General features: G+C 58.4%; 8 protein-coding genes and 1 pseudogene across 8 annotated transcripts; 5 read left to right on the top strand and 4 right to left on the bottom strand.

Moving 5' to 3' along the window:
• Nucleotides 1-46: 46 nt before the first annotated feature.
• ACA1_261050 (nodulin 21 family protein) lies at nt 47-1,582 on the bottom strand (the record flags this gene model as incomplete). The annotated part of the gene is made up of 7 exons (XM_004333662.1): nt 47-198; nt 307-454; nt 578-752; nt 867-994; nt 1,161-1,229; nt 1,366-1,463; nt 1,567-1,582. 7 exons carry the CDS (start codon nt 1,580-1,582, stop codon nt 47-49), a joined length of 786 nt encoding a protein of 261 aa, XP_004333710.1.
• A 507-nt stretch (nt 1,583-2,089) lies between these two features.
• Nucleotides 2,090-5,444, bottom strand: ACA1_261040 (uncharacterized protein; the record flags this gene model as incomplete). The annotated part of the gene is made up of 14 exons (XM_004333661.1): nt 2,090-2,214; nt 2,299-2,364; nt 2,454-2,535; nt 2,674-3,008; nt 3,095-3,253; nt 3,354-3,462; nt 3,565-3,668; nt 3,768-3,888; nt 3,979-4,107; nt 4,181-4,485; nt 4,611-4,772; nt 4,888-5,020; nt 5,195-5,281; nt 5,373-5,444. The coding sequence occupies 14 exons, from the start codon at nt 5,442-5,444 to the stop codon at nt 2,090-2,092; spliced, it is 1,989 nt and encodes a 662-aa protein (XP_004333709.1).
• Nucleotides 5,445-5,866: 422 nt separating this feature from the next.
• On the top strand, nt 5,867-8,348 carry ACA1_261030 (uncharacterized protein; the record flags this gene model as incomplete). Its single annotated transcript, XM_004333660.1, has 8 exons — nt 5,867-6,105; nt 6,204-6,294; nt 6,544-6,863; nt 6,965-7,057; nt 7,179-7,382; nt 7,508-7,600; nt 7,703-7,931; nt 8,037-8,348. 8 exons carry the CDS (start codon nt 5,867-5,869, stop codon nt 8,346-8,348), a joined length of 1,581 nt encoding a protein of 526 aa, XP_004333708.1.
• An 816-nt stretch (nt 8,349-9,164) lies between these two features.
• On the top strand, nt 9,165-9,728 carry ACA1_261020 (annotated as a pseudogene).
• A 61-nt stretch (nt 9,729-9,789) lies between these two features.
• ACA1_261010 (Transcription initiation factor IID, 18kD subunit) lies at nt 9,790-11,471 on the bottom strand (the record flags this gene model as incomplete). Its single annotated transcript, XM_004333659.1, has 9 exons — nt 9,790-9,912; nt 9,991-10,080; nt 10,158-10,220; nt 10,298-10,357; nt 10,478-10,573; nt 10,720-10,794; nt 10,881-10,975; nt 11,089-11,284; nt 11,379-11,471. The coding sequence occupies 9 exons, from the start codon at nt 11,469-11,471 to the stop codon at nt 9,790-9,792; spliced, it is 891 nt and encodes a 296-aa protein (XP_004333707.1).
• An 865-nt stretch (nt 11,472-12,336) lies between these two features.
• On the top strand, nt 12,337-18,866 carry ACA1_261000 (phosphate ABC transporter, phosphatebinding protein PstS, putative; the record flags this gene model as incomplete). Its single annotated transcript, XM_004333658.1, has 18 exons — nt 12,337-12,430; nt 12,569-12,629; nt 12,651-12,843; nt 12,917-13,228; nt 13,298-13,611; nt 13,774-14,195; nt 14,280-14,590; nt 14,676-14,959; nt 15,026-15,542; nt 15,612-15,728; nt 15,775-15,919; nt 16,022-16,083; nt 16,183-16,376; nt 16,474-17,190; nt 17,292-17,548; nt 17,647-18,096; nt 18,191-18,396; nt 18,456-18,866. The coding sequence occupies 18 exons, from the start codon at nt 12,337-12,339 to the stop codon at nt 18,864-18,866; spliced, it is 5,067 nt and encodes a 1,688-aa protein (XP_004333706.1).
• A 559-nt stretch (nt 18,867-19,425) lies between these two features.
• On the top strand, nt 19,426-21,841 carry ACA1_260990 (the record flags this gene model as incomplete). The annotated part of the gene is made up of 12 exons (XM_004333657.1): nt 19,426-19,728; nt 19,816-19,930; nt 20,039-20,180; nt 20,286-20,371; nt 20,445-20,528; nt 20,598-20,813; nt 20,882-21,026; nt 21,097-21,151; nt 21,243-21,352; nt 21,423-21,493; nt 21,584-21,651; nt 21,716-21,841. The coding sequence occupies 12 exons, from the start codon at nt 19,426-19,428 to the stop codon at nt 21,839-21,841; spliced, it is 1,521 nt and encodes a 506-aa protein (XP_004333705.1).
• Nucleotides 21,842-21,910: 69 nt separating this feature from the next.
• On the top strand, nt 21,911-23,469 carry ACA1_260980 (2dehydropantoate 2-reductase subfamily protein; the record flags this gene model as incomplete). Its single annotated transcript, XM_004333656.1, has 5 exons — nt 21,911-22,138; nt 22,238-22,319; nt 22,401-22,954; nt 23,083-23,153; nt 23,241-23,469. 5 exons carry the CDS (start codon nt 21,911-21,913, stop codon nt 23,467-23,469), a joined length of 1,164 nt encoding a protein of 387 aa, XP_004333704.1.
• On the bottom strand, nt 23,386-24,800 carry ACA1_260970 (cyclin, Nterminal domain containing protein; the record flags this gene model as incomplete). The annotated part of the gene is made up of 7 exons (XM_004333655.1): nt 23,386-23,493; nt 23,564-23,585; nt 23,688-23,805; nt 23,866-24,069; nt 24,184-24,301; nt 24,396-24,600; nt 24,679-24,800. The coding sequence occupies 7 exons, from the start codon at nt 24,798-24,800 to the stop codon at nt 23,386-23,388; spliced, it is 897 nt and encodes a 298-aa protein (XP_004333703.1).
• Between the last annotated feature and the right edge of the window lie 646 nt (nt 24,801-25,446).

Below are 25,446 nucleotides of genomic sequence, written 5' to 3'. Positions count from 1 at the left end.
AAAGAGAAAGAGAGAGAGAGATTGGGGTGAGGGGGGCAGGCGGTGATCACTCGTCGCGGTAGCTCATGTCGCTGATGTTGAGGGTCTCGCTGAGGAATCCCACGCCGATGGTGATGGCCATCGCCAGCGCACCGCCGTACGTCACTCGGAACGCGCCCAACAGCATGTTCGCGCCACCAAAGAACGCACCGACAGCACCTGTTTCCGCACCACACACGACACACGACACGCGCACAACCGCACACACAGCGCAGGTAAGACATTGGGTTGCAATACATGGGGCTGCGGGGGGTGTGTGTGGCGTACCGGAGATGGCGAGGAGGATGAGCGAGACGCCGGTGATGGCGCCGATGGCGTACCAGCGGTAGGGAATCCAAGCGCCGACCAGCAGCGGAATGCAGCCGAAGGTAATGAACATCGCGAACGACACCATACCCGCCGCGAACGGACGTGCCTATGACCACAGCCCACCACCCGTCAGCAACGACACGACACGACACGACACGACACGACACGACACGACACGACACGACACGACACGACACGACACGACACGACACGACACGGCGACACACACCTGAGAGAAGTCGCGGATGCCGAGTTCTTCGATGGCGTGGGCCTGGAGGGCGTCCTTGGCCATCAGCTGACGGGCGACTTCGGTGGCGGTGACCGGATCGACGCCGCGCTCCTGATAGAGCAGGCTCAGCTCCTCCAGCTCGCCCTCGGGATTGTTCTCCAGCTCCCACCGCTCCCTACACCAAAATCGCACACACGCACGACACACGACACACGACACACGACACGCATGACACACGCGGGTTGGCGATCGCACACGACGCACGACACGCGCGGGGCAGGAAGGGTACTTTTCGAGATCGGCGTCCTCCATGTCCTTCTGGGAGGCGACGGAGACGTATTCGCCGACGGCCATCGAGAGCGCGCCGGCGAAGAGGGCGGCGAGGGCCGCGATCAGGACCTGGCCCTGCGAGTTCGACTGATTGGCCGCCACGCCCACCTATAATTTTGTAAAATATTTATTAATAAATATAAGAATTAGCACGTGAAAAAAATATCGCACAGATTATGCAAAAAAATTAAAAATATAATATAAATATTCTGAAAAATGAAAAAAATGAAAAAAAGAAGAGACGTGCCATGACGGCGGCGACGGAGACGATGGCGTCGTTGGCCCCCAGCACGCCGGCTCGCAGCCAGCCCGCAGTGCCCAGCTGGATCGCAAAGAAAGCAAGTACTCATAAGATCAGATGATTAAATCCGCGAAAGCAGAGTCGGCGATTTAAAAAAGCTAAAATCAATAATAATCGTTCATTATAAATGAATTGATTCGCGATTGGGAGGTCGTACAGTTGACTTGTGCTTCTCGCCATCAATGGCCGGGTAGAGACCGAGAATGTCCTTCAGCAGCTGAAACCTGCTCGTCGGCTGCAGCAAATTCGTTTCCTCTGCATCGAGTACAGCGCATAAATTGAAATCAAGATCGAATTTCCAAGTTGGAAGATGAGAATCTCGATTTTTGACTTGATTTCGAGATTGTTTGTAGTATACCTGTGTGTTCGGCCATGGTGAATGTTGTTGATGGGGTGCTCTGGAAGACGAAGAACTGGCTTGGAGATGGAACGAGCAAAAACACAAGTGGGGGCCAAGAACGTAGCCAAGACGAAGAAATGGTCGGGAAATGAGTGGCCCGCGGTCACAAAGGCGCGAGAATTGTGCGCTCGCATGAAAATGCACGCCAATCGCAAATCGCACCTACTCTGATTGCCCATTGGGCACGTCTCTTCTCTCTGAAGCCTGAGCTTGGGTATGGGAGGGGTAGTGGCACCAAAGCTGTTGGGTGAGTCTGCTATGAGGTTATGGATGCACACTCAGGAACACAAAACACACATTACATCTCTTGGCACACAGCCACATCAAGATTGGCACAGTGATGAGCTGATCATCTTTGTTGTCAACAGAAAGAAAATGAATACAACAATGACAAACTAACTACAGGGGTAGGATGAAGGAGGGGCGTGTGTGGGTCAAGAAGAGGAGCAGGAGCCGGTTGGTGGATGTATGCAGTGGATCGTTACATGCGTTGGCTCATCCTGCTGCGCAGGTAGGCGCCGCGCTCGTGGAGGCCCACCTTGTCGCACAGCATGGAGATGTAGCCCAGATCGAAGTAGGTCAACGCATTGGTTGCCAATATGCGGTCTAGACACAAGCAAACAACGCGCATAAGCTCCATGAGACCCTCGTGCCGCACACCACCGCACAGGTGCAGGGGAAGACGGGTACCTGCGATGGGCACTTGACCGGTGGAGAGCAGCATTTCAAGGAATCGCGTCTGCGCGTGGCTTTGCTCTGTGGGGGGAGTGCCAAAAGAACGAAGACGAAGGCGGCGTGTGAGCTCAGGTGGTTCTAATGTTAATACAGAAAACAATGGGCCGTACCGGGCTTGTTGTTCTTGAGGGCCATCTGGAAGACGCTCGTCAGATCTGGCAAGCGCTGCGCCTGAACGAACAGCTCAATGATCTGCATTCCACACATTCCACATCAGTCTGACAACCTTGCGTGGTGTGCGGTGCGGTGTGTGCGGTGTGTGCGGTGTGTGCGGTGTGTGCGGTGTGTGCGGTGTGTGCGGTGTGTGCGGTGTGTGCGGTGTGTGCGTACCTTCTCAACGGGAAGGAGCGGTGGTGTCCGTTCGAGCACGCCAATGGCCAGCGAGACGGCCTGCGGCGGGTTGGTCTGGAGGAAGGTCGCGATCTGGGCGGCGAAGTCGACCTTGGGGGCGTAGCCCGTGGCGTCGCAGTAGGGCACGATCCGGTGCGACTCGCCCATGTCAACGAACGCGCGGATGACCTTCTCGTGGGCGCCCACGCGCTGGTAGATGGTCGACGCCACCCGCGGGTCCAGCCCGGCCATCATATCGCCCAGCTCCTCGCTGCAGTCCAGTTTGTCCTCCTGCATCCACGTCGTGAGCAGGTCGCCTCTGTTCTGCTTCACCACTGTCGTGTGTCGTGTGTGTGTGTGTGTGTGTCGTTGGTTGTGAGTTTAGACGATGGCAAGGCAGAGCTGAAACGATGGCAGGTACCGGCGCGGGCGAGTTCGAGGGTCTCGTATCGGTTGAGCTTGCCCTTGGTCAGCGCGAAGTTGAAGTACTGCATGGCGGGCGTCGTCTGGCCCGGCGTGAACGGCGCGTTGAGGAACTTCTGCAGGTTTTCGGGCGTGCGCAGGTCCTCGTTCGGGTACTCTGTTCGGCCCGACACGACACACGGTTAAAGCGAAGCCTGCACACGTACACGACACACACACGACAAACGCGACACGACGCAAAGCAGAGAGCGGCGTACGGAAGATGAGGGTGGCAGCATCGGTGTACTGGCCCTGGCGGATGAGCTGGTCCAGCTGACGCGGGAGGTGGGTGAGCGCCCAACCGTTCCTCGCCGCGAACCGAGACGCCTGAACCACAAGAAAAGAAAAGAGAAAGAAACACAAAGAAAAATAAATGAGCTCTAGAGCGTAGGATCGTTGTTGAGTAGTGACCCTATCGAGGGCGCGTACCAGGCGCGGCTTGTCGAGCTTCAGGGCGATGTAGGACACGATGGCGTCTTCGTTGAGCCTGACCGACAACACCTGACCCGACTTGTTCAAACCCACGATTCCACCTGTGACCATAGCTGACGTCAGCACTTGGACACACACACACACACCAGCAGATGTGCAGCTCACCATCCAAGCTGCACCAGAGGTGGTGGAGGGCGAACCGTGAGAGGCGGGAACGGTGGTGAACACGGTGTCGGCAGAAATGCGGTTCATGTAGATGAGCTCGGCCGAGTGGATGTCGAAGATGTGGAGGTAGCCATACTTGGTGATGATGTACGCCACCTGCGCGCACACACAATGACGAAGCATTCAGTATAGAAACACACACGACACGACACGACACACGACACACGACACACGACACAGGCGTACCTTGTGCTTGTCGCTCACTTGCATGGCGACGGGAAAATCGGCGGCGGCCTCGGGCGGGAAGTAGATGGGCGTGCTCTTCCTCTTGAAGGGCTTCTCGTCCTTGGGCGGCGACAGCTCGTACACGTGGAACTGATCACGACGTCACCCAGTCACCCGTTAAGCATGCGTGTGCGGTCGTGTGCGGTGGTGTGCGGTCGTGTACCATGGATTCGGAGGGGGTGCGTGTGGCATAGCAGAAGAGGCGCTGGGTGTTGTTCTTGCCCCAGCGGACGAACGAGCAGGCGTGGCCTTCGAGCGTCTGGGTGGTGTTCTTCTCTGAGGCGAACAGCTGCATGCGGCCCGCGATCCGTTCGCCCTCCTTGGCGATGCCCACCAGGCAGCCCACGGGCATCGTGCGTTGCGGGTTGGACGGGTCGGGCACGCTCGTGGTGCGGTAGTTGATCATTTGCATTCCCTTCATTCCTACGTGTCTGTCGAAGAACTTGTAGGGCTGCGGGGCGGCCGGGGCTGCGCCACACACGACAAAGAGTGAGAATGCGAACAGTTCGTGTGTCGTGTGTCGTGTGTCGTGTGTCGTGTGTGTGTGTGTGTGTGTGCGTGTGTGTGTGTGTGTGTGTGTGTGTGTGTGTTACCTCCGTTCTTGTGCACAGCGGGCCAGTGGAAGACAGCACTCTTGGTGACGAAGGCGATCATCGTAGTGGAGACCCACCGCCAGTACACCACCGTCTCGGGGCTCTCGCACTGGGTGACCCTGGCCTTCTTGTCCATGTCGTAGATCTCAATCTTCTTGTTCGCTGCCGAAGCCCACACAACACACGACACGACACGACACGACACACGACACATGACACGACACGCGTCAGTCGCGGTAACCACTCACTTGCCGGCGGCTTGGGCGCTGGAGGGTACCAAGGAGGGCCAGGAGCGAGAGCTTGGGGTTGATGATGGCTGAGTCGGCGCCGCTGGGGAAGCGGCCGCGCAGCGACGCGGTGGGCACGTCGATGATGGCGATGCTGCCCGTCGTGCGTCCTGGAATCGGTGGCTGCGTGTCGGGCAGGCACGAGTGGATCATCAAGAGGCGAGTAAGAAGATGACAGCTTTCATGGAAACATGTGATCTATGACATCTACGCCGGCTACACAAATCACGATTTATTTTTATTTTTTATTTGTGAATGATTGCACAATTAATTCTGCGTAGGGAAGGGATGGCGAACCTGCTCCTGCACGCAGATGCGCTTGTCTGACTCCATGCTGATGGCTGTGAACGAAATTGAATCGCCACTGATGCCCAACGAAGGCAACTGCACCACCCAAGGCCACATTATCACAAAAAAAGAAACAAATGAGGGTAAAAATCATCCTAAACCCCATAAAAATGCGCGAGGCGCGTACGAAGGCCAGTTCTTCGAAGATGATGGGTCTCTCGTCCTCTCCCGCATTTTCAATCATTGCCTCCGCGTTCATTTTTTTGTTTTTAATCTCCAATCCTTCCTTTGGGCTGTGCCGTTGCAGTGCTCTGTGGTGATCGCGCCGATTGATCTGTATTCTCGCCCCTTCTCCGTCCTCCTGGATCTCTCTCTTCCTTTGTGTGTTAGGTTTTTGAGTGTGGTTGTGGTTGTTCTGGCTGCCTCTTCTCTGGTCACCAGCGTAGCTCTAGCGGCGACGGTCATTTTTTCTGCCCTTCATTTTCGTGTTCGGCGGAATTTCACGTGAACAACATGCACGCCGCTTCGATTCCCGCCGCCGCCAGCACTATTGGCAGTTACGCTCCGATTGGCTTTGCGGCTAAAAACCGACCAATGGCCTCTTTTCTGTATCTTTTCCTTTATTTCCTATTTTTTGCTGAACCCTTTGTTTTCTCCTTTCGTCAAAAAGAAAGAGGAACCATGGAGCTGCCGCTGGTGCCGATCGAGGTGGTGGTTGAGTTCGTGCTGCCCCATGCCTTCGACTCCTTCGCCCAGGCTCTCGAGCTGATGCTCCTCTGCTCGGACGTCTACGAGTTCGCCACGTCGCGGTGCGCCTTCTGGGAGCCCTTTCTCGGGCGGCGGCTCGACGAGGTGGTCATCCCGCGACTCCAGGCCGCCTACCACCGCTACGCTCCGACGCTCATCCACCTCCTCCGAACGTACGCGCTTTACTATTTCCTGTCGTGTGCGATTCTGCGAGTGCCTAACACACCGCACACACGACCGCACACGCACACGCCGCACACAACACACGCAGGAAATACGTGATGTGGCCGAAGAGCATCATGGCCGACGAAACGTTGGATGTGATGCAGGCGGTCCGGTCGAAGGTCTTCGTGGTGGAGCAGGTACCCGATCGTTGGGGCGACCTCCACCCCGTGTGCTGCAAGAACTGCCGCATGATTATCACCACTCCCTGGTGCGTGTCCCATTTGCGAGCCACGACACGACACTCATGACACCAGCACTCATAGAACACAACAAACTACACGACTCACCTGACACACACCTGACACTCACCTGACACACACATACCTTCACATGACATGCACGACACGCACGACAAGCGCAGGTGGCGCTGCCTGGACTGTTCGAAGCCGTACGTGCTGTGCGTGAGCTGCCGAGGCAACGGCGAATCACCTCTGGTCTCGATCGAGTTTCAAGAGTACCACGAGTCCGACGACGAAGAAAATGAAGACGAAGAAGCCGAAGCTGAGGCCGAGGAATCCGAAGCCGACGAAGAAGGCGACGACGACAAAAGAGAAGAAGAAGAAGAAGACGTGCAGGAGCCGCAAGACGAAGACGAAGGCGAAGAGCCGGCGGAAGAGGTGAACGAGGAAACCAAAGAGGGCGACGGCAGCAAAAAGCCGAAACACACCAAAGAACACAAGATGCAGCTGGTTGTCGACAACGAGATGTGCAGGTCGTGCCACAATAGTCGTCCTCTCCGGTATGTGCGCCCTTTCGTGAGAACGTTTCATTCTTTTCTTTTCTTTTCTTATTCTGTTCTTTACACAGGTGGTGTTGCAAGACCTGTCTGGAGAGGGGCTTCTTCTTTGGCTTCTGCGATCAGTGTCACACCGATCCGCTCGTGCAGGCCAGGACTGAGCAGTACTCACCGCGCTCCTAGTGAGGCGTCACTTGGCTGCTAACCAGGAACCCTCCCGTGCGCCGTGTGTGTGCGTGTGTCGTGTCGTGTCGTGTTGCGTTGCGTTGTGTGTTGCATGAGAAGTGCGGTGGCCGTCGGCAAAAGGCTGCGGCACGACAGCACGCACCTGGTGGAGGAGTGGCGCGAGGGTGTGGACGGGGTCAACAGGTGGGACACCGAGGCGCCGCACCCCAAGCTCACCTTCGCCGACGCCTGGGCCGACAGAAAGGCATACACCCCGCTCTTCCTGCTCAAGCTCTACTCGCCCACCTTCACCGGCTACGGATCGTACGCAGGCCTTCCCATGCCATGGTTTGCACATGAGCGGCCTAGCATGAATGTCGTGTGTGTCGTGTGTGCGTGTGTGCGTGTGTGCGTGTGTTGTGCAGGTATGTGTGTTTCTTTGAAGACAGGCCGAGTCTCTTCGAGGGACTGATCATCAAAGGCTGCATCTCGCATGGAATCAAGTACACCGGCTGGAAGATGGAAGTGCACATCTACGAAGGGTGCGCCCTTCACACCACACCACCCCGGCCGACCCGACGCCTTCCACAACACCACTAATTCACACGGTACACGCGACACACCACATTGCGTGACACCACCAGGTCGTTTGGCGAGATGGAGGGCTTCCCGCAGGGCAAGGGCCGCATCGAATGGGCCAGCGGGGTGCAGTTCGACGGCTGGCACAAGATGCACGCGCTGCTCGGTCGCAAGCGGTGCTCGTTCGTGTTCGCCGACGGGGCCAAGTGGGAGGGGCAGTTGATTGGCGGCCGCTTTATGTTCACCTCCAATGGCCCAGGCCTGCTCACCCTTCCCGACGGACGCCAGATTCAGGTACACTTGCCCGCACACGCACACGCACACGCACACGCACACGCACACGCAGCACATGCACACCAGCACACGCACCGCACACGCAACTGATCGCTTTGGACACAGTGCAAGGCGGAGGCTGGACGCGGGCGAGGTGGGCATTGCATACATCTGTGGACGGAGGACGGGAGCGAGAAGTACATCGTCAACAGGCGGCTCCGCGGCGTTGTCGAACCCATCGAGGACGAGTTTGAGGAGACCGATTTCGAAGATCAGACCTACAATGAACAATGGAGCGATGACGAAGCGGCCAAGGACAGCGACGACAATGACGACAATGACGACGACAATGGCAATGACCTCGTTGGCAGCACCACCGCTCCATCTTCGGAAGAGGCCACCCCTTCAACTGCTGATAAGGAGACCACCACGCCCTGAACTTTCGTGGCCGCAGCCACGTGGCGTTCAACTTTCTGGACACAACCACCCCCCTTAGTTTGTGTAATGTTGACAAGCACCAGAAGAATTGGAACAGCATCACCATCACTGTCTTCATGCCACAAGCCAGCTACAACCACCATGGCCTTCGTTGGTCCAACCTCTTGAGAAACCGTACAGAGGAAGCTCGTGCTCGGTTCTACTCCCCCCCCCTCTCTACTTTTGAAGAGACAAAATTCACTGTTTACCACAGGCGCAGTTGTTTGGTGGACGTGCAAGAGCGGATTGATGTGGTACCAGAGAGGTGCGGAGGCAGGCCCTGCGTGGCTGGGACTAGGCTAACGGTGGAGGACGTTGTTGGGACGGCTGCGAATGGCGGGGTGGAGGAAGGATACCTGCTGGAAGAGTACCCTGAGCTTACCAAGGACCACATTGACGCCTGCTTGCTCTACGCGGTGGAGCACGGGTACTACGATCACTAGTGGAAAGCACAGTGTAAACCAAATTCTGGCAACAAGAAGGTGAGGGGCGATGAAGATGGTGTCATGTGTTCGACCTTGAAGGAAACTGCTGACGTCATCAAAAAATGAAACTCGAAAACAAAAAACGAAAAACGAAACACAAAACCGAAAAATGAGCGTCCAGCTAAAATCAACAGATGCTGTGAGGTTGGCACCCACCCAAGTCCAAGGCATAAGTCGGGTCGAAGTCTTGGAACCTGCAGCCCGCCACAACCTCACCTGGGACAGATACGTCCGACTGCATGCGGTCGCTGAAGAAGTGCAGAGATGCACCGCGGATTGGAAGGAGGAGGAGATGAAGAAGGCAATCATCCTTGACGTCGGTGGGTACGAAGGCGCTCTCGGATTGTTCTTGCCCGACTTTCAGATGGAGGTAATCGACCCCGCAACGACCGGCTGCTCCGGCACCAACATCCCCCTCGCCGACAAATCTCGCCCCATCATCACGTCCATCGATGCTCTGGAACACATCTCGCCAGATCAACGCCTTGCGCTTCTCTCCGAGCTGGCGCGCGTCACCGGCTCGCTCTGTTTCATCAACTTTCCGAACCGCCACACCGCGCCGGCGCAGGAGCTGGCGCTCGGCCTCACCAACAACCAGCTCGTGCGCGAACACGTCGAGTTCGGCCTGCCCAGCTCGGCGGAGGTCGCTGCCGAGATGGAGCGCCACGGGTTTGCCTGCGAGGTGGTCCACCACAGCGACTCGATGGTGTGGGCGAGTCAGTTCGTGCTGCAGCACCGAGCGCCCGACGCTGCCGCCGAAGTGAGCAGGTTCCTCATACAACACCACCGACCGCACCGAACCGTACCAGAGCCAGTCGCGCCGCTGTACGACCTCGTTGTGTGCCGGCGCACATAACAAACAAACAAACAAACAAACAAAACAAAAGCAATGATCATCGTTGATCACCGCCACACGATTACACGAAGCGTTCCTTGCGGAGGTGCGAGGCGGTGAAGCCCACGGCCGAGTAGCGCAGGTGCTGCATTCGCCGCACGGCCTCCCGAATGTGCAGCGGCTGCAGCGGCGCCTTTTCGCTGTCCTGTGTGCGTGCGTGCGTGAGGAACCGTGAGTGTCGTGTGTCGTGTGTCGTGTGAAACGTCAAACGTGGGTGCGTTACCTTCTGGTAGGGGGTGAGACGGAGGGAGAGGATGGAGCCGCCCTTGTGTCGCCAGCTTCCGTAGCCCGTCTTGTGCGCTTCGGCCTCCTTCTGCTCAAACCGTGATGTACCGAGGGAGGGTTACTATGCAACGCTACCAAAGGCGCGCGGGACGCGAAGGCGGGTACCTTGATGCTGAGGCCCAACTGCGTGATCGCACCGACCATCTCCCAGGCCAGATAGCCCAAGACCTGCCACAGCACCACCAACAAATATATTAGAGGAATTAAAACAGCTGTTTCTCACTCACCCACGCGTGGGTGCGTACCTCGATCACGTCGTCATGCAGCTTGAGGGCGGAGATACTCGGCCCCAACCAGTCTCTAAACTGCAGGTGCTTGCCGAGTGAGTGTGTGCGTCGTGTCGTGTCGTGTCGTGTCGTTGGTCGTGTCGTGTCGTGTCGTGTCGTGTCGTGTCGTGTCGTGTCGTGTGCTCCCGTGTGTGGTACCTTTTTGGCCTTCTTGTAGGTGAAACTGGCCTTGCGCGCTTCGGTGTACTTCATGTACTCCTCCTTGGACATGTTCTTTGTCATTTCGTCCGCTTGCTGTAACATGAACCATAAGATCAGCACAAAAACAACAAATAAGAAACACAGCGACATACTATGTCATATAAATATGTATATATTGTATTACAACCAATTAAAAGATTAACAAAAAAAGTAAAAGTCATGGGGTGGATGTATGGTACCCTCAACCGTTCCTTGTTCCTGGAATCGAACTCGGGCTTGGTGAGGATGTCGTCGTCCAGCAGGTCCGCGTCGTCCTGATCATGGCACACCAAGCGAGCGCACGTTATGAGGTGCACGGATCGCACGGGCACAGGCCTTGGGCGAGAGGGGCTGTACTTACCTCTTCCGCGCCGAGCGGGTCGCCAGGCGCGACCAAGTCGTGCATGATCTCCCAGCTCCAGTGCGTCAGCGCCTTGCTGCCCTTTTTCGGGTCGACTGTGGACAGACACGTAAGAACGGAGTGACACGCACACGACACACGACACACGACACACACGACACACACGACACACGACACACGACACACGGCACACACCACGAAAAGCAACCTTTGATTTTGGTGACGGCGGCCTTGGACGTGCCGCTGCCTTCGTCGGGGGCAAAGTTCTTGCGGATCTCCTTCCACTTGAGGAACTCCTTGAGGTTGTTGAGCTTCGTCGGGTCGTGCCGGACCTGGAAGGCGATGTGCTCCGTGGTGATGCGGCTGCTGCCGCTCCTGAACACCGCCGTCGCCGCCTCGTTCAGCTGCCCAAAGGCGCGCGTAGAAACTCAAGTCAGTCATGTGCGGTGTCGTGTGTCGTGTGTCGTGTGTCGTGTGTCGTGTGTAGAGGGAGGGCACCAGGTTGAGAATGTAGTCGCGCACGACACTTTCCATGAGGGCGGCAGCTTCGCCCGTGCCGTTCCGAATGTGGGCATCGCCAAAGACGTACATCATGTCCGTCACCTCTGCCACGTAGGAGACCTCCTTACGGCTACGCTTCGCTGGTGGTGCTCGCCTGGCAGCGAAGAATAATATTTATAATTAATATTTATTTTTAATTTCAGTAGTAAACTTCAACGAGGAGTAAATAGACAGATCTTATGCCTGGATTGTCTAAAAAGCAATAATAATAAATGGTAATCGAAGGGGGGGTACCCAGGAGCGCTTGAGCTCTCTGCGTCGGCGGCGTTTGGCGCGGGTGCCTGGCCAGTTGCCGGCTGCTCGAGGCCTTGAGTGGGCGGTCCCTGGCTTGTCGGCCCTTGGGGCGGTGCGCCCTCCACCGCTCCCGCGCTTCTCTTCCTCATCTTGTAGGGCTTCAAATCAATTTCTCTTTTCATTTCTTTGTTGACAAAAAAGAAATGGCCAGGTAAAGTTGCTCCAACCAACAGCCTGGCATCGCCTGGCAATCCTGATCGGTCAGCCAAGGCCTGCCGGGCACAACAACCATTAATCAGGACCAATGGCCGACGTTCATGACGAAAAGCCAAGGACGCACAAACAGCGACATAAGGTGAGTGACCGACAACCTGACCGACCAGGATTGGCTCCAGGGGGTAAACAACTGCAACGGCACAAAGCGTATCCTTTCTACTTGTACAACGACCACCATCAAAATCACACGGACACACAATGAGGCGTCGGTTATCCAGAGTCCTCCTCCTGACTTTGCTGATCCTCTTGTGTGGTACGGAACACTAAAGTTCTCGCCTTGATCCTCTTTTATCTTAGCTTCCGTCAGACCTCTCTCGCCCACCCACCTTACGTTGCTTTTCGCTCTTTGCTTCATTCTTTGGCACAAAAGCGGCAGCCTGCGCGGATGGCCTGCAGCTCTCGGGAGTCGGATCGCCCAACGCCGCCGCCACACTTTCGCAGTGGGGCAGTACCTACCGCTACTTTCGCGATGACGTCAAGTACACTTCCCCTTGACCTTCCTCTTCAGCTATCTGCCCACCTTTCCTTTCTTTAGCATCGTTTGTTCTACCGGAGTTCGTGCACCACGTGTTGTAATTAATGATTTTTGTTTTTTCATTGTTTAATCTTTGTCGCAGGGTGTTCTACGCTGCCGAAGATGTGGACGACGCCCTCTACTCCTACGCCACCAACCAGGCGGTACGGCTCGGGGGTGCCCAGTGGTGCTCAGAAGGCGTTAAGCTCAAAAAAAAACACACAATACAAAACAAATCAGGACTTTGTGGTGGTGGACCGGGGCGTGACGCCCGAGCTGGCGGAGCAATACGGGGAAATGGCCCAGTTCCCGCTCATGGGCCAGGCAATCGTGATGGCCTACAACCTCCCCACCTTCAACACCTCCGACCCCAGGCTGGTACTTCTTCTCTTGTCTTCTTTCCAGTCTTCTTCTCACGACCAACCACCACCTTGGCCGGCCGTCCGACCAGGTGATCGACCGCGCTACGCTGGCGGCGATCTGGGCCGGCGAGATCACGATGTGGAATGATCAGGCCATCGTGCAGCATAACTTGGGGCTCGAGCCCAAGCTGCCAGCGCAGCCGATCGTGCTGGGCTACAACCGGGAGGCCAACGCCGTCTCGGCCACGGAGGTGCTCAAGCGCGCCCTGGAGGGCTTCAGCGAGGGCTTTCGGAGCGCCCTGGCGGCAGCCAACCGCACGTGGTCCCTCATGCCCCCGGCCCTGAACGGCACCGCTGTGCTGGCCGGTGAGACCTCGCAGGCCCGGCTCGCCTGGCTCAAGGTCTGTGTGTCGTGCGTGTCGTTTGGCGTGTCGTTTGGCGTGTGCTGACTGGGCATTGCGTGACCGCAGGCGCAAGACTATGGGCTCACGTTTGCCAACTACGGGGCGGCGGTGAGCGCAAGCGTGCGGTGGATGCACATGAAAAACAGGGCCGGGCACAGGGTGCAGCCGTCGGTGGCCTCGGTGCAGTCAGCCATGAGCGACTTCAGCGACGAGTTCACGCAGAGCAACTTCAGCATCGACATCTACGACGCGCCGGGCAACAACTCGTGGCCGCTCGTCTACATGAGCTACCTCACCATGTTCCGGGACATGAAGGCCTTCGACTGCGCCGGAATCCAGGAACTGCTCGCCTTCGTCGCCTGGATTCAGACCAACGACGCGTACGCATTTCTCGCCCAGCAGCTCTGCATGCCATTTACTCACGCCGCACACGCACACGCACACGCACACGCACACGCACACGCACACGCACACGCACACGCACACGCACACGCACACGCACACGCACACGCACACGCACACGCACACGCACACGCACCCAGTGCGTCAGAAGCGTCGGCAGCGGCGAATGTGGCGCCGCTGGAGGCGCGTCTGCGCGACCGGCTCATCGACCTGCTGACCACTGTGCAGTGCAACCGAGCCCAGGCCTACTCGACCGCCTTTCTCATGGGCATCGGTTCGCCGCTGCCGCTCTACACGTCGTGGGCCGTGTCGTGGACTTCGGCCTCGACCCGCATGAAGTACTTCCTGGGTACTTCGAACAACGCCAAGCAGTACCTGTCCGAGTACGACGTCGACTTTGGCGTGGTGAGCGACGGCGTGTCGGACGAATGGCGCGCCCGCATGGACGACGTCGAGGTCATGCCCCTCACCGCCTACGCCGCCGCACCTGGCTACAACATACCCGAGCTTGCCGGCCGCGAGCTTGTCCTGGACTTTGAAACCATCGCGCTCATCTATTTAGGTCCGATTATTTTTTTTAGCATTAAGTGTTAGTATATCTTTGAAAAAATTAACTTGTCAAATACTGATTTTGCATTAAATGCAGGTAATATCACGCATTGGAACGACAGTCGTATTGCGGGGATCAACGAGCCCGAGGTGGCGGCTCTGCTGCCCGATCGGCCCATCACGGTGGTGACCATGTCGATCGTGTCTGCGCTCACGCAGCTGTTCACCTCGGTGCTCGCCGATCGGGTGCCTGAATTCCGCGACCGTGTGGGCGCCGGGCCGCTGGTCGCCTTCCCCGTGCAGAGCGACACCAACCGCTCGATCGTCATCGCCAGCAACGGCGTCGCCGCCGAACTCTCGGCCACCCCTTACTCCTTCGCCTTTTGGGTCTACTACGACATCATCCTGGTATCGCACCCCCTACATGCACACCGACGCACACACGCGCACATACGCACACACGACGCACTGACGAGTTGCGAGTCGGTGACAGACGCGGCATATCGAGGCAGCGGCGATGATCAACACGGCGGGCCACATCACGCGACCCACGACGTCGGCCCTCGTGAGCGCGCTGCAGGACTACCTGGCCTCGGGCGCGCCGTTGGACTTCAAGACCCTGGCGCTCGGGCCGAGCAACGACAGCTGGCCGATGGCCATGTTCGGCGCCTTCATCTATCGCCAGCGCACCATGCAGGACTGCAGCGAGGCCGCCGCACTCGCCAGCTTCCTCTACTGGACCCAGACCGACATCGCCGCCACACGCACAGCCGAGAGGTACATATCTTTTATATTAATAACATTGCATTTTTTCCGAATTTTCAATAACTGTTGTGAGTGCAGGCAGGGGTTCGTTCTGCCGACGATGGCGACGGCGATCAAGCGCCTCTTCTTGAATCAGCTCAAGAATTTCACGTGCGGCGGCGTGGCGGTGAGCGACGTCCACAACTGCATCTTCGACGGCGAGCTGTGCTCGGGGGTGGGCGAGTGCGTCAACAACGCGTGCGTGTGCGCGTCGGGCCGCGAGGGCCAGTACTGCGAGGGCTTCGTTGCGGCCAGCTCGTCCGCCGGCAGCGACCAGGCTCTGCCCATCGCCCTCGGCATCGCCATACCGCTGGTGGCCCTCGTCATACTGGGCCTGTGCGCGCTGATCGTGGTGTTGGCGGTGGTGGCCAAGCGACGCGGCCGCGGTGGCGACGCGTGGGAGATCGACTACGACGAGCTCGAGGTCGGCGAACAGCTGGGCGCCGGCGGGTTCGGCGAGGTGCGCAAGGCCACGTGGAAGGGCACCGAGGTGGCCGTCAAGGTCATGGCCTCGGAGAAGATCACCAAGGACATGGAGAAGAATTTCAAGGACGAGGTACGTGCTCCGCATTCTCTAGACATTAATTCATATAAAAACAATAACATAAAACCATTCATAAATCAGGTGCGGGTGATGACGGCGTTGCGGCATCCCAACGTGGTGCTGTTCATGGCGGCGTCGACCAAGCCGCCCAAGATGTGTATTGTCATGGAGTTCATGGCCCTCGGCTCCCTCTACGACGTACGTTGACTCCCTCCCAGTTCCGTTCCTTAGCCGCGCAATTGAGGGGATCGACCACCACATCGTTATTTCGCGTCGCATCTACACTGCGCAGCTGCTTCACAACGAGCTGATCCCGGAGCTGCCCTTTGCACTGAAGGCCAAGATGGCCTACCAGGCCTCCAAGGGCATGCACTTCCTCCACTCCTCCGGTACTCCCCCCCACCCACCGCGCTTCGTTCTTCTTTCTCCTTCGTTCTTCGTTCTTCTTTCTCCCCCAAACCCTGCACTCACTCTGATGTGTGGCCTGCCAGGCATCGTGCACCGCGATCTCAAGTCGCTCAATCTGCTCCTCGACAGCAAGTGGAACGTCAAGGTGCTCAGTTGGCTCACACTAACACGCACTCGCACAACCGCACACGCACCAACTTGATGGCACTTGTTGTCGACAAATGATGACTCCTACCCAACGTAGGTGAGCGATTTCGGCCTCACCAAGTTCAAGGAGGACAGCCACGCAGCGAAGGACGTGGCGGGCAGCGTGCACTGGATGGCGCCGGAGATCCTCAACGAATCGCCCGACGTCAATCTCATCTTGGCCGACGTCTACTCCTTCGGCATCATCCTATGGGAGCTCCTTACCCGCGAGCAGCCCTACGCCGGCCTCAGGTCCGTCACCCACCAATCGTGTGTTGTGTCGTGTGTGTGCCGTGTGTGCGGCTGCGGTGTGCGTGTCATTCATAGCTGACTTGTGATCTCGAGGCAGCCCCGCGGCGGTGGCTGTGGCGGTGATAAGGGACGGAGCGCGACCGCCGCTGCCCGACCTGGCCCCATCGGGCTGCCCGCCCGAGTTCGAGGAGCTGATCACCAGCTGCTGGCACCACGACCCCACCATCCGCCCCACCTTCCTCGAGATCATGACACGCCTCTCCTCCATGCACGGCGACTCCAAGCTCTCGGCCGGCGCCACGTCGACTATGTCCTCCACCTCATCATCGTCGGGAGGCGAGCCGCACCTGGCCCGCACTTGGGGCTCGTGGACCTCCACCGGCGGCCCCTCACAGTCCGCCACGTCATCAGGCTCGGGCTCGGGTTCGAGTCCGGGCGCGTCACGCAAGGACTCGTCAGCAGCGGCGGCCGGCACTGCGCTGGCGCGTGCGCCCAAGGGCGAGGTGGCGATCGTGTTCACCGACATCACGCGCGCCGCGTCGCTCTGGGAGTTCAACGCCGAGGCCATGCGCGACGCGACGATCCTGCACAACGAGGTCCTGCGCGCGGCGCTCAAGCGGTACCGGGGCTACGAGGTGGTGTTCATCCGCGACCGCAACAGCGGCGAGGGCTCGTTCTGCATGGCCTTCCAGCAGGCGAGCGACGCGCTGGCCTGGTGCGCCGACGTGCAGCAGGCCCTGCTCAAGGTCGACTGGCCTGAGGCCCTGCTCGACCACCCGGGCGCCTCCATCGAGTGGGGCGACACCGACGATCGGTACGCCTTCTTCTCTCTTCTCTCTTCCTCTTCGCTCTTCGCTCTTCGCTCTTCGCTCTTCTTCACCATCATCGCTGACCCAGCGAGTTGATGGTGGTCAGTGTGGTGTACAAGGGCCTGCGGGTGCGGATGGGGGTGCACGTGGGCACGCCCAAGGCGGTGCGCGACCCGATGACGCGGCGGGTGGAGTACATCGGGCCGGTGGTGAACGCCGCGGCCCGCATCACGGCCATGACCCACGGCGGCCAGATCGTGCTCAGTCACGCCGCCCACGCCAAGCTCGGCACGGACGTCGGCTTGAAGGACAACCTCCGCGTTGTGTGTCTGGGCCGGTTCGAGATGCCTGACGCGCCCCGAGGTACCCAAAGCCTTTTCTTATTTATTAACAAGTTCTTTATTCATCCATATTATTTATTTATGGATTTAAACGATTTTCGGCGGAACGGGGGGTACTAGGGGCCAAGCTGTACGAGCTTAAGGTGGCGGGGCTCGAGGGTCGTTTCTTCGGCGGCGTGACGGGTGACGAGGACAGCGATCCGCCCAACAACAGGGATGACAACAGCGGCGACGGCCAGCCCAAGGCGGCCACGAGCGGGAACGCGGGCGGCGGCGGCGGCGGGCTGGAGCTGCAGACGGCGGTGGGCGAGGGCATGATGTTCAAGGAGGACACCTTCCTCACGTCGGCCAACCTGTGCCGCTGGATCATTGACTTCCACGAGATCCAGGTGGGCCGTCAGGTGGGCCTCGGTTCCTACGGGGCGGTCTACCGCGGCAAGTGGAAGGGCGTCGAGGTGGCGGTCAAGCGGTTCATCAAGCAGAAGCTCGACGAGCGGCGCATGCTCGAGTTCCGCGCCGAGATGGCCTTCCTGTCGGAGCTTCACCACCCCAACATCGTCCTCTTCATCGGTTCGTTATTCCTCTCTGATGTATGTGTATATTTTTCATTTGATTTATTATCATTAAACTGGTTAACATTGATATTAACGTTATATGTTAACAGGAGCGTGCGTGAAGAAGCCGAATCTGTGCATCGTGACTGAGTTCATGAAGCAGGGCTGCCTTAGGGACATCCTGGCCAACCACTCCGTCAAGCTGGCCTGGAAGCACAAGCTGCGGCTGCTGCGATCGGCCGCGCTGGGCATCAACTACCTGCACTCGCTCCACCCGGTCATCGTGCATCGCGACCTCAAGCCCTCCAACCTCCTCGTACGCCAGCGTTCCCCACGTCGTGTTTGCGCGTGTGTTGTGCTGACACGACACACAAGGTGGACGAGAACATGAACGTGAAGGTGGCCGACTTCGGGTTCGCGCGCATCAAGGAGGAGAACGCCACCATGACCCGCTGCGGCACGCCCTGCTGGACGGCGCCCGAGGTGCTGCGCGGCGAGAAGTACGACGAGCGCGCCGACGTGTTCTCGTTCGGCATCATCATGTGGCAGGTGGCCACGCGCAAGGAGCCCTACGCTGGGCGCAACTTCATGGGCGTGTCGCTCGACGTGCTCGAGGGCAAGCGGCCCCAGATCCCCAACGACTGCCCGCCCGAGTTCAAGAAGGTGATGAAGAAGTGCTGGCACGCCCAGCCCGAGAGGCGACCGCGCGCCGACGAACTGGTCACCTTCTTCGACCAGCAGGTGGGCGACGACGATGCCGATGGCAGCTTCATCGCTTTGGCATGATACGTGGGAGCGCAGCCACCACCACTGCGTGTACTCCTCCCGAAGCGAAGAAGATAGAGTCCCGCATTTCACTCCAACAGAGCTACCTTCATGTGTCTGCAACCGGTACACACACATTATGCGCTGTAGGGAATGAACCGGCCGCCGGCGGCGCACAGGCCGACGTCGCCCAGGTCGGGTTAGAACCGCGAAGCGAGGAGACGTCGGCGCCGGTTCCGTCCGCCATCTCCACCAACAGGGTCTTCTTGATTCTCTTGACTTCCTCTTCGTCTGCTCGCACTGAACGAACAAGTCTCGCTTCTCGCCAGTGTTGGTTGAATGGCCGTGGTCCGTGGCGTCACGAGCGTCATGGCGCGAGGCCGTACTTGGCGCCTCACGAGCGTCATGGCGAAAGGCACGTCGAGAAGCGATCAGTCAACTCGATGAAGTCGCGAATTGGAGTTGAGTGGTCGATCTACTATAGTCCGAGCAAAATGAAGGCCTTCCCATTGGTCCCGACACTTTCTTTTGCTTGGTGCAGCGTATCAGCACACGCCACACGCTACTCACTCCCTCAAGCATGCATCGGGTGGAGGAGAGGAAGGCGTACGTTTGGGGAGTGGTGGTGGTCGTGGTGTGGTTGGCAGCAGTTTCGTGCCCGGCCGATGGTGCCATCCTGCCGGGCGTACGGACCCTGAGCCCCCACGGAGAAGCCACCACGCACCAGTCTGCCCCTGGGCTTCCGCCTCCGCCAACCTACCGCACGCTCTACTTCGACCAGACGCTCGACCACTTCAACTTCGCCACACAACCTGCCACCTACAAGCAGCGCTTCCTGTTGGCCGACGAGTACTGGCGCGGCTCCTACCCCGGCGGCTGCCCAGTACCTCCCTTTCATCTTTTGTGTTGATTTTGTTTTTGTAATATCATTAATGATTCTATTTTATGTTCTATTCCTACCGCTGTTTAGGGGCCGATCTTCTTCTACACGGGCAATGAAGCACCTGTGACCGACTACTACAGCGCGTCTGGTTTCTTCACGCAGGTCCTCGCCCCCAAGCACAACGCCCTGCTCGTCTTCGCCGGTACGGCCCTGGGTCCTACACAGGAGTACCGCCATCTCGAGAGCTGCTCACTCACTGCGTCGACTACCACCCCCACCCCCACACCACACAGAGCACCGGTACTTGGAGAGAGCATGCCGTTTGGGTCCAAGTCTTTCGACCCCGAGAAGATCAGCTACCTCTCGCCCGAGCAGGCGCTGGCCGACTACGCCGTGCTCATCACGCACCTCAAGGAAACACTGCCCCACGCCCGGAACTGCCCCGTCTTCGCGTACGCGCCATGCGTTGGTCTCGCATAAGTGGTCTTTAGTCACTGCGTGGTGCTGATTCGAGTTCTGTGGGTGCATACATGTGACGTTGATGCCGTGCAATGCAGCTTCGGTGGCAGCTACGGAGGTATATTGACGGCGTGGTTCAGGATGAAGTACCCCGACATTGTCATGGGAGGCCTTGCCGCCTCTGGTATGCAACCTCCCAGAGCCTCACACATTCTTCTCAGACTCTGGAATGTAACGACACGTGTTGTCCGCTGCAGCGCCGCTGTCGTTCTACGGCACCGGCATCAGCCCCTACGCCTTCACCAACAGCGCCTCCGACACCTTCGCGCAAGCGCGCCTTGGTATGGCCACACGCCCTCCGCCCAGCACTCGCCCTCACTCCCTCTCACCGCCGTCTACCCCGCGTGCAGGTTGCGCGCCACTGATCGCCCAGGCATTTGAGACGTTGCAGCGGTTTTCGGCCACGCCGGAGGGTTGTGAGCGCTTCGCCAAGGCCTTCAAGCTCTGCGGTCCGCTCAACTCGCAGGCGGAGGCCTCGGCCGTCGTCTATTGGGTGGAGATGGGCCTGGCCAGCATGGCCATGCTCGACTACCCCTTCGCCAGCAACTACGGTGTCTCGCTGCCCGGTACGCCCTTCTTCTAGTGGCATGCATGGAATGCTGTGTTCTGTTGACGACCATCATCATTACTACAGCGTGGCCGGTGAACAAGACTTGTGATCGAATCCTGGAGAAGGCCGCCAACAACAATGACCCCGACATCCTGGCTGAGGCCTTGGGCTACGCCATCGGAGTGTTCTACAACAACACCGGCGACCATTCGTGCTATGACATCAAGCGGTACCCACACCACTCGTATTCCTTTCATATTTCAAAATACACAGAACATGGTCGTTGTTTATATTAACAGGGATGTGCCAGAGTGGGAGAAGTGCTGCGGCTGGGACTACCTGCACTGTACTGAGGTGCGCCTCGATCTCATCATCACGCCAAGCAGGAGTTTTTTTTTACTTTTTCTTCTCACACCCTTTTGCTGGATTGGGGATCATCGACCAGGTCTACATTCCAATCGGCTTCTCTGGCTTCTTCCCCCATGCCACGTACAACCTGACTGCCGACATTGAGCAATGCCGGCAGAAGTTTGGCATTACGCTCCGCCCCAACTGGTATGCCACCATTGATGGTGTGGGGGGTCACGCCCCGCACATGTGTGACATTCCCCCCAATAACGGACAGGGCCCGAATCCAATACGGCGGATTCAACATCACCTCGTCGAGCAACATCATCTTCTCCAACGGGCTGCTGGGTATGTACTGCACCATCTTATCTAGGCCATTGCCCACCTCCCCATCGCAATGGCTGAGCTTTGAGCTGACGACGCTTTCTGGTCTAACAGATCCCTGGCACTCAAGTGGAGTGCTCCACTCCCTGTCTGACTCACTCATTTCGATCATGATTCCCGAGGTGTGTGTCGTGCGTGTCGTGTCGTGTCGTGTGTCCAAAGACATACTCACGCACCTATCTGCAGGCTGGCCACCACCTTGACCTGTGGGCGCCTTCGCCCGAGGACCCAATCTACATCCAGCGCGCCAGGGAGCAGGAGGCCGTGCTCATCGACAAGTGGCTCAAGGAGTACTGGGCCAAGCTGCTCTAAGCCAAGAGGTTTTAGTATTTTAAAAAAAAAGCCAAAAAGAATATAGATTTATTTTCACTTTTATATTCCATGACGCAGGCTGGAGTGGTGGTTGTGGGTGCTGGAGCGGTGGGGTGCTTCATAGGAGGCTGCCTCGTGCACCACGGCCACGGGGGCGCGGTGACGCTGGTCGGCCGCCCCACCCTCCAAGCGGCTGTCCGCGAGGCCGGGCTTACCCTGTGCGGCCTGGGCTTCGAGAGCGGGGCCGTCCACCTCCCGCCCGACGCCGCACCCACAATCGTCACTGACCTCCACCAAGTCCGTCCACCACTGTTGTTTATTAGAATTTACTTTATTATTTATTATTTATTATGTATTTATTATTCATCATTTTCTTATGTGTGATTATTCGTGCAGTGCGACTGGGAGGGCGTGGGGTTCGCTCTGGTGGCGGTGAAGAGCGGCAGCACGGAGCAGGTGGCCAAGGAGCTCGCCGCTGGTACCCAATTCTATTTATTAATATAATATAATTTTATTGTTTATGATTTATTTACGCCTCTGAGGCGGGGCCAACGAGTAGCGGAGCTGCCCGAGTCGGTCGTGGTGGTGAGCATGCAGAACGGGGTAGACAACGCGCGGGTCCTCCAGCAGCACCTGCCCTCGCACACGGTCGTGGCCTGCGTCGTGGGCTTCAACGTCGTGTGGCGGCAGCCCAACGCCACCTTCCACCGCGGCACCAACACCCCGCTGGTCGTCGGCGCCCTCCACATATCGAGCGACGGCGCGGCCAGGCGTGTGGCGCGGCTGCTGAACGAGGCCGCGCGGCTCGAGACCCATGTGTCAGCCCACATCGCCCACGTCCAGTGGACCAAGCTGATGATGAATCTCAACAATGCGCTCGACGCGCTGTCGCGGCTGCCGATCAGGCGCCAGCTCGGGCGGGAGGCCCATCGGTGGACCCTTGCCGCGTGCCAGGCCGAGGCCCTGCGCGTGTTCGACGCGCACCCCGACATACGGCTGGAGCGGATGGGGCTCTTTATACCGCGCATCACGCCGCACCTCCTGCGGCTGCCCAACTGGCTCTACCTCCGCATCACCCCGCTGCGCGTCACCGACGAGGCCCGCGGCTCCATGGTGCGCACACGCGACACGACGCACAAGCCACACATGACACACGCACACAGCACACACGCACAAGACACACGCACACATGACACATGACACGCGCGCGATACACGGGCTGACACATAACGACACCAAAGTGGCAAGACTTGGCAGCAGGGAGGCCGACTGAGGTGTACCACCTCAACGGTGTGATCCAGCGGCGTGGACGGTACGCGTCCTAGGGCCTGCCTCTTGCGCGTAGAGACGTCCGAACCAAACATGTGTGTCGTGTCGTGTCGCGTCGCGTCGCGTGCAGGGAGAAGAACATTCCGACGCCCGTCCACGACGCGGTGGTGGCCACGATTCGGGAGGCCGAGAAGCGGAAGCAGAGCCCGCGCCTGGAGCCGGAGCAGCTCTACGAACGGATCGTTGGTAGCCCGTTCAGCCACCGCCACCGCCAGTCACACGCGCTGCTTGCGCTTCTTCTGCTGCTCGTCGCGGCGGTAGCGGTAGTGGTCGCCTTGCGCTACGTTGCGCTTCCATAGTCTATGGTTCTGTTTATGGTACTCCTGGTGGAAGTGGCTTCATTTCCATCATCATCATTATCATCATCAGCTATGTACAAGAAGCGCGGGGCACGGGCACGGGCGCCTTGCACTCACTGCGGCACGCTGCGAGCGCGACGATGAAGAGTGTTTAGTGGTTAGTGGTGGCTGCGATGTCGCGCAGGCTTGGCTGAATGGGAGGGAGGGGGGGTCGGTACCCATCTTCGGCGGGCATGTGGGTGCTCCCCGTGGAGGCCCCGGATCCGCTGCCATCGCCCCGCATGGACGCCAGGCTGGGCGCGGTCTCGTAGAGATCCAATATCTGGCTGCTCACCTCTGCGCGAATTCCAGAGATGAGACGAAGAAGAAGAAGAAGCAGAAGGCGTGAGGGTGTACCCTCGATGAGGGCCTTGGGCATGTTGATGACTTCGAACAGGGTGGCGGGCGCGCCATTTCGCGTGATGTTGAAGCCGAGGCACTTGACCGAGAGATACAAGGCCGCGCCGGCAATCAACCGCGGGTCGTAGTTCAAGCACACCTCCGTGCGCAGGCTGTCGTTGACAAAGTTCCACGAAATCTGTATCAAGTCCTTGTTGACAGCTGCGCGCGGTGGGAAGAGAAACAGAACCTTAGACGATAACACGCACGCACACACACACCACACACGACACACACACACGACACACGACACACACACGGCGAGTAACAAAGTACGATCGACGGCTTTGGCTAGGCTGACGAGGTAGTGGTACGGGTGGTCCACCGCCAGGCTGATGTTGGTGACCAGCAGCCGCTCGTGACGAATCACGTCCTCTCTGAACCGCGCGAATTCCTTTTGGTTTGGGGCCATCGACACGGTGAGGTGAGCACACACCACACAAGCTGGTGGTCATCGATGGCAGGTGCAGGTTGGAGGCCAGCGGTACCGCTGAGTCGGCGTGGAGCACTTCCTTGCGAGCGACGTAGTGGGTGGCGAGGATGACATCGCGCGCCTTCTTGGGCACCTCTTCCACCTTGGAGGCGAGGAAGAGGCACGCCATGACCATGACGAGGCGATCGTGCTCGTGCAGGGGGTTGCAGGCAAAGAAACGATGGAAGAATGTCGCTGCCGTGGCGATCACCATCTGCGGGCTTTGGATGTGTTGTGTAGTGCGGCCATTAGATTGAAATGGAAAATAAATCGTTTTGTTATTTGGTGCAGGCGTGTACAGCTTGAGCTCCTGGCCAGCCTTTTGGATGGTGACGATGCAGGCACGCACGCGAAGGGCTCGCTTCTGCTGCTCCGTCTTACCGTGCACCGAGGGCGACATGGGCGTGCGACCTGGTTCCATCTTGCTGCTGTGCTTGACAAGAAATTGTCTTTTCTCTTCTCTCTTTCACAAAAGAAAACAGATTTCTTCGGAAGATTTCAATCGATAGACGATTGAAGTTGATCGACAATGGCCACCCTTCTCCGACTCAGCCCCCTCAAGCCCCTGCGCCACCTGCGTAATGGAACCCCGCTCGGCGCTGCGTTCGACCTCCGCGCGACCAGCCGCCTGATCAACGGCCCCACCGAGTTCGCCCAGGTGCTCGATGATGCCCCCCATGCTGCCGAGGCTGGCCACGCCCTGCCGTCGACCGCCCCCGGTGCCCTCCCTTCGCTCCAGCTCACCTCCCGCACCTCGGTGGGCGTCACCCGCGGCCCCCGCGTCCACGTCTTCTCTCGCAGACAATTCGAGTAGAATATTGAACGATTAAATCAATCCCCCGGTGGTTTGCAATGACTTCGCTTTATCAGCTTTATGAGTTCAACACTCTGAAAGATGAGCGTAATTGGTCCTCAAGGCGAATGCGGTCCGCCCATTGCCTCCTCGCCGACTCGGTTATTCGTGATGTCGGCGTTGTTGGGACGTCTCGCCGAAGTACGACATTATTTAAATAGTGCCGTGCGCCTTCAATCTCGCAACAACAACAACCTGAGCCCAATACAGCAAC

The sequence above is a fragment of the Acanthamoeba castellanii genome, assembly GCF_000313135.1.
Source record: "Acanthamoeba castellanii str. Neff unplaced genomic scaffold scf7180000084769, whole genome shotgun sequence".
In the NCBI taxonomy this organism is placed as follows: Eukaryota; Discosea; order Longamoebia; family Acanthamoebidae; genus Acanthamoeba; species Acanthamoeba castellanii.
Note: the sequence above shows the minus strand (reverse complement) of the source record. Positions and strands in the feature narration are given on the sequence as shown.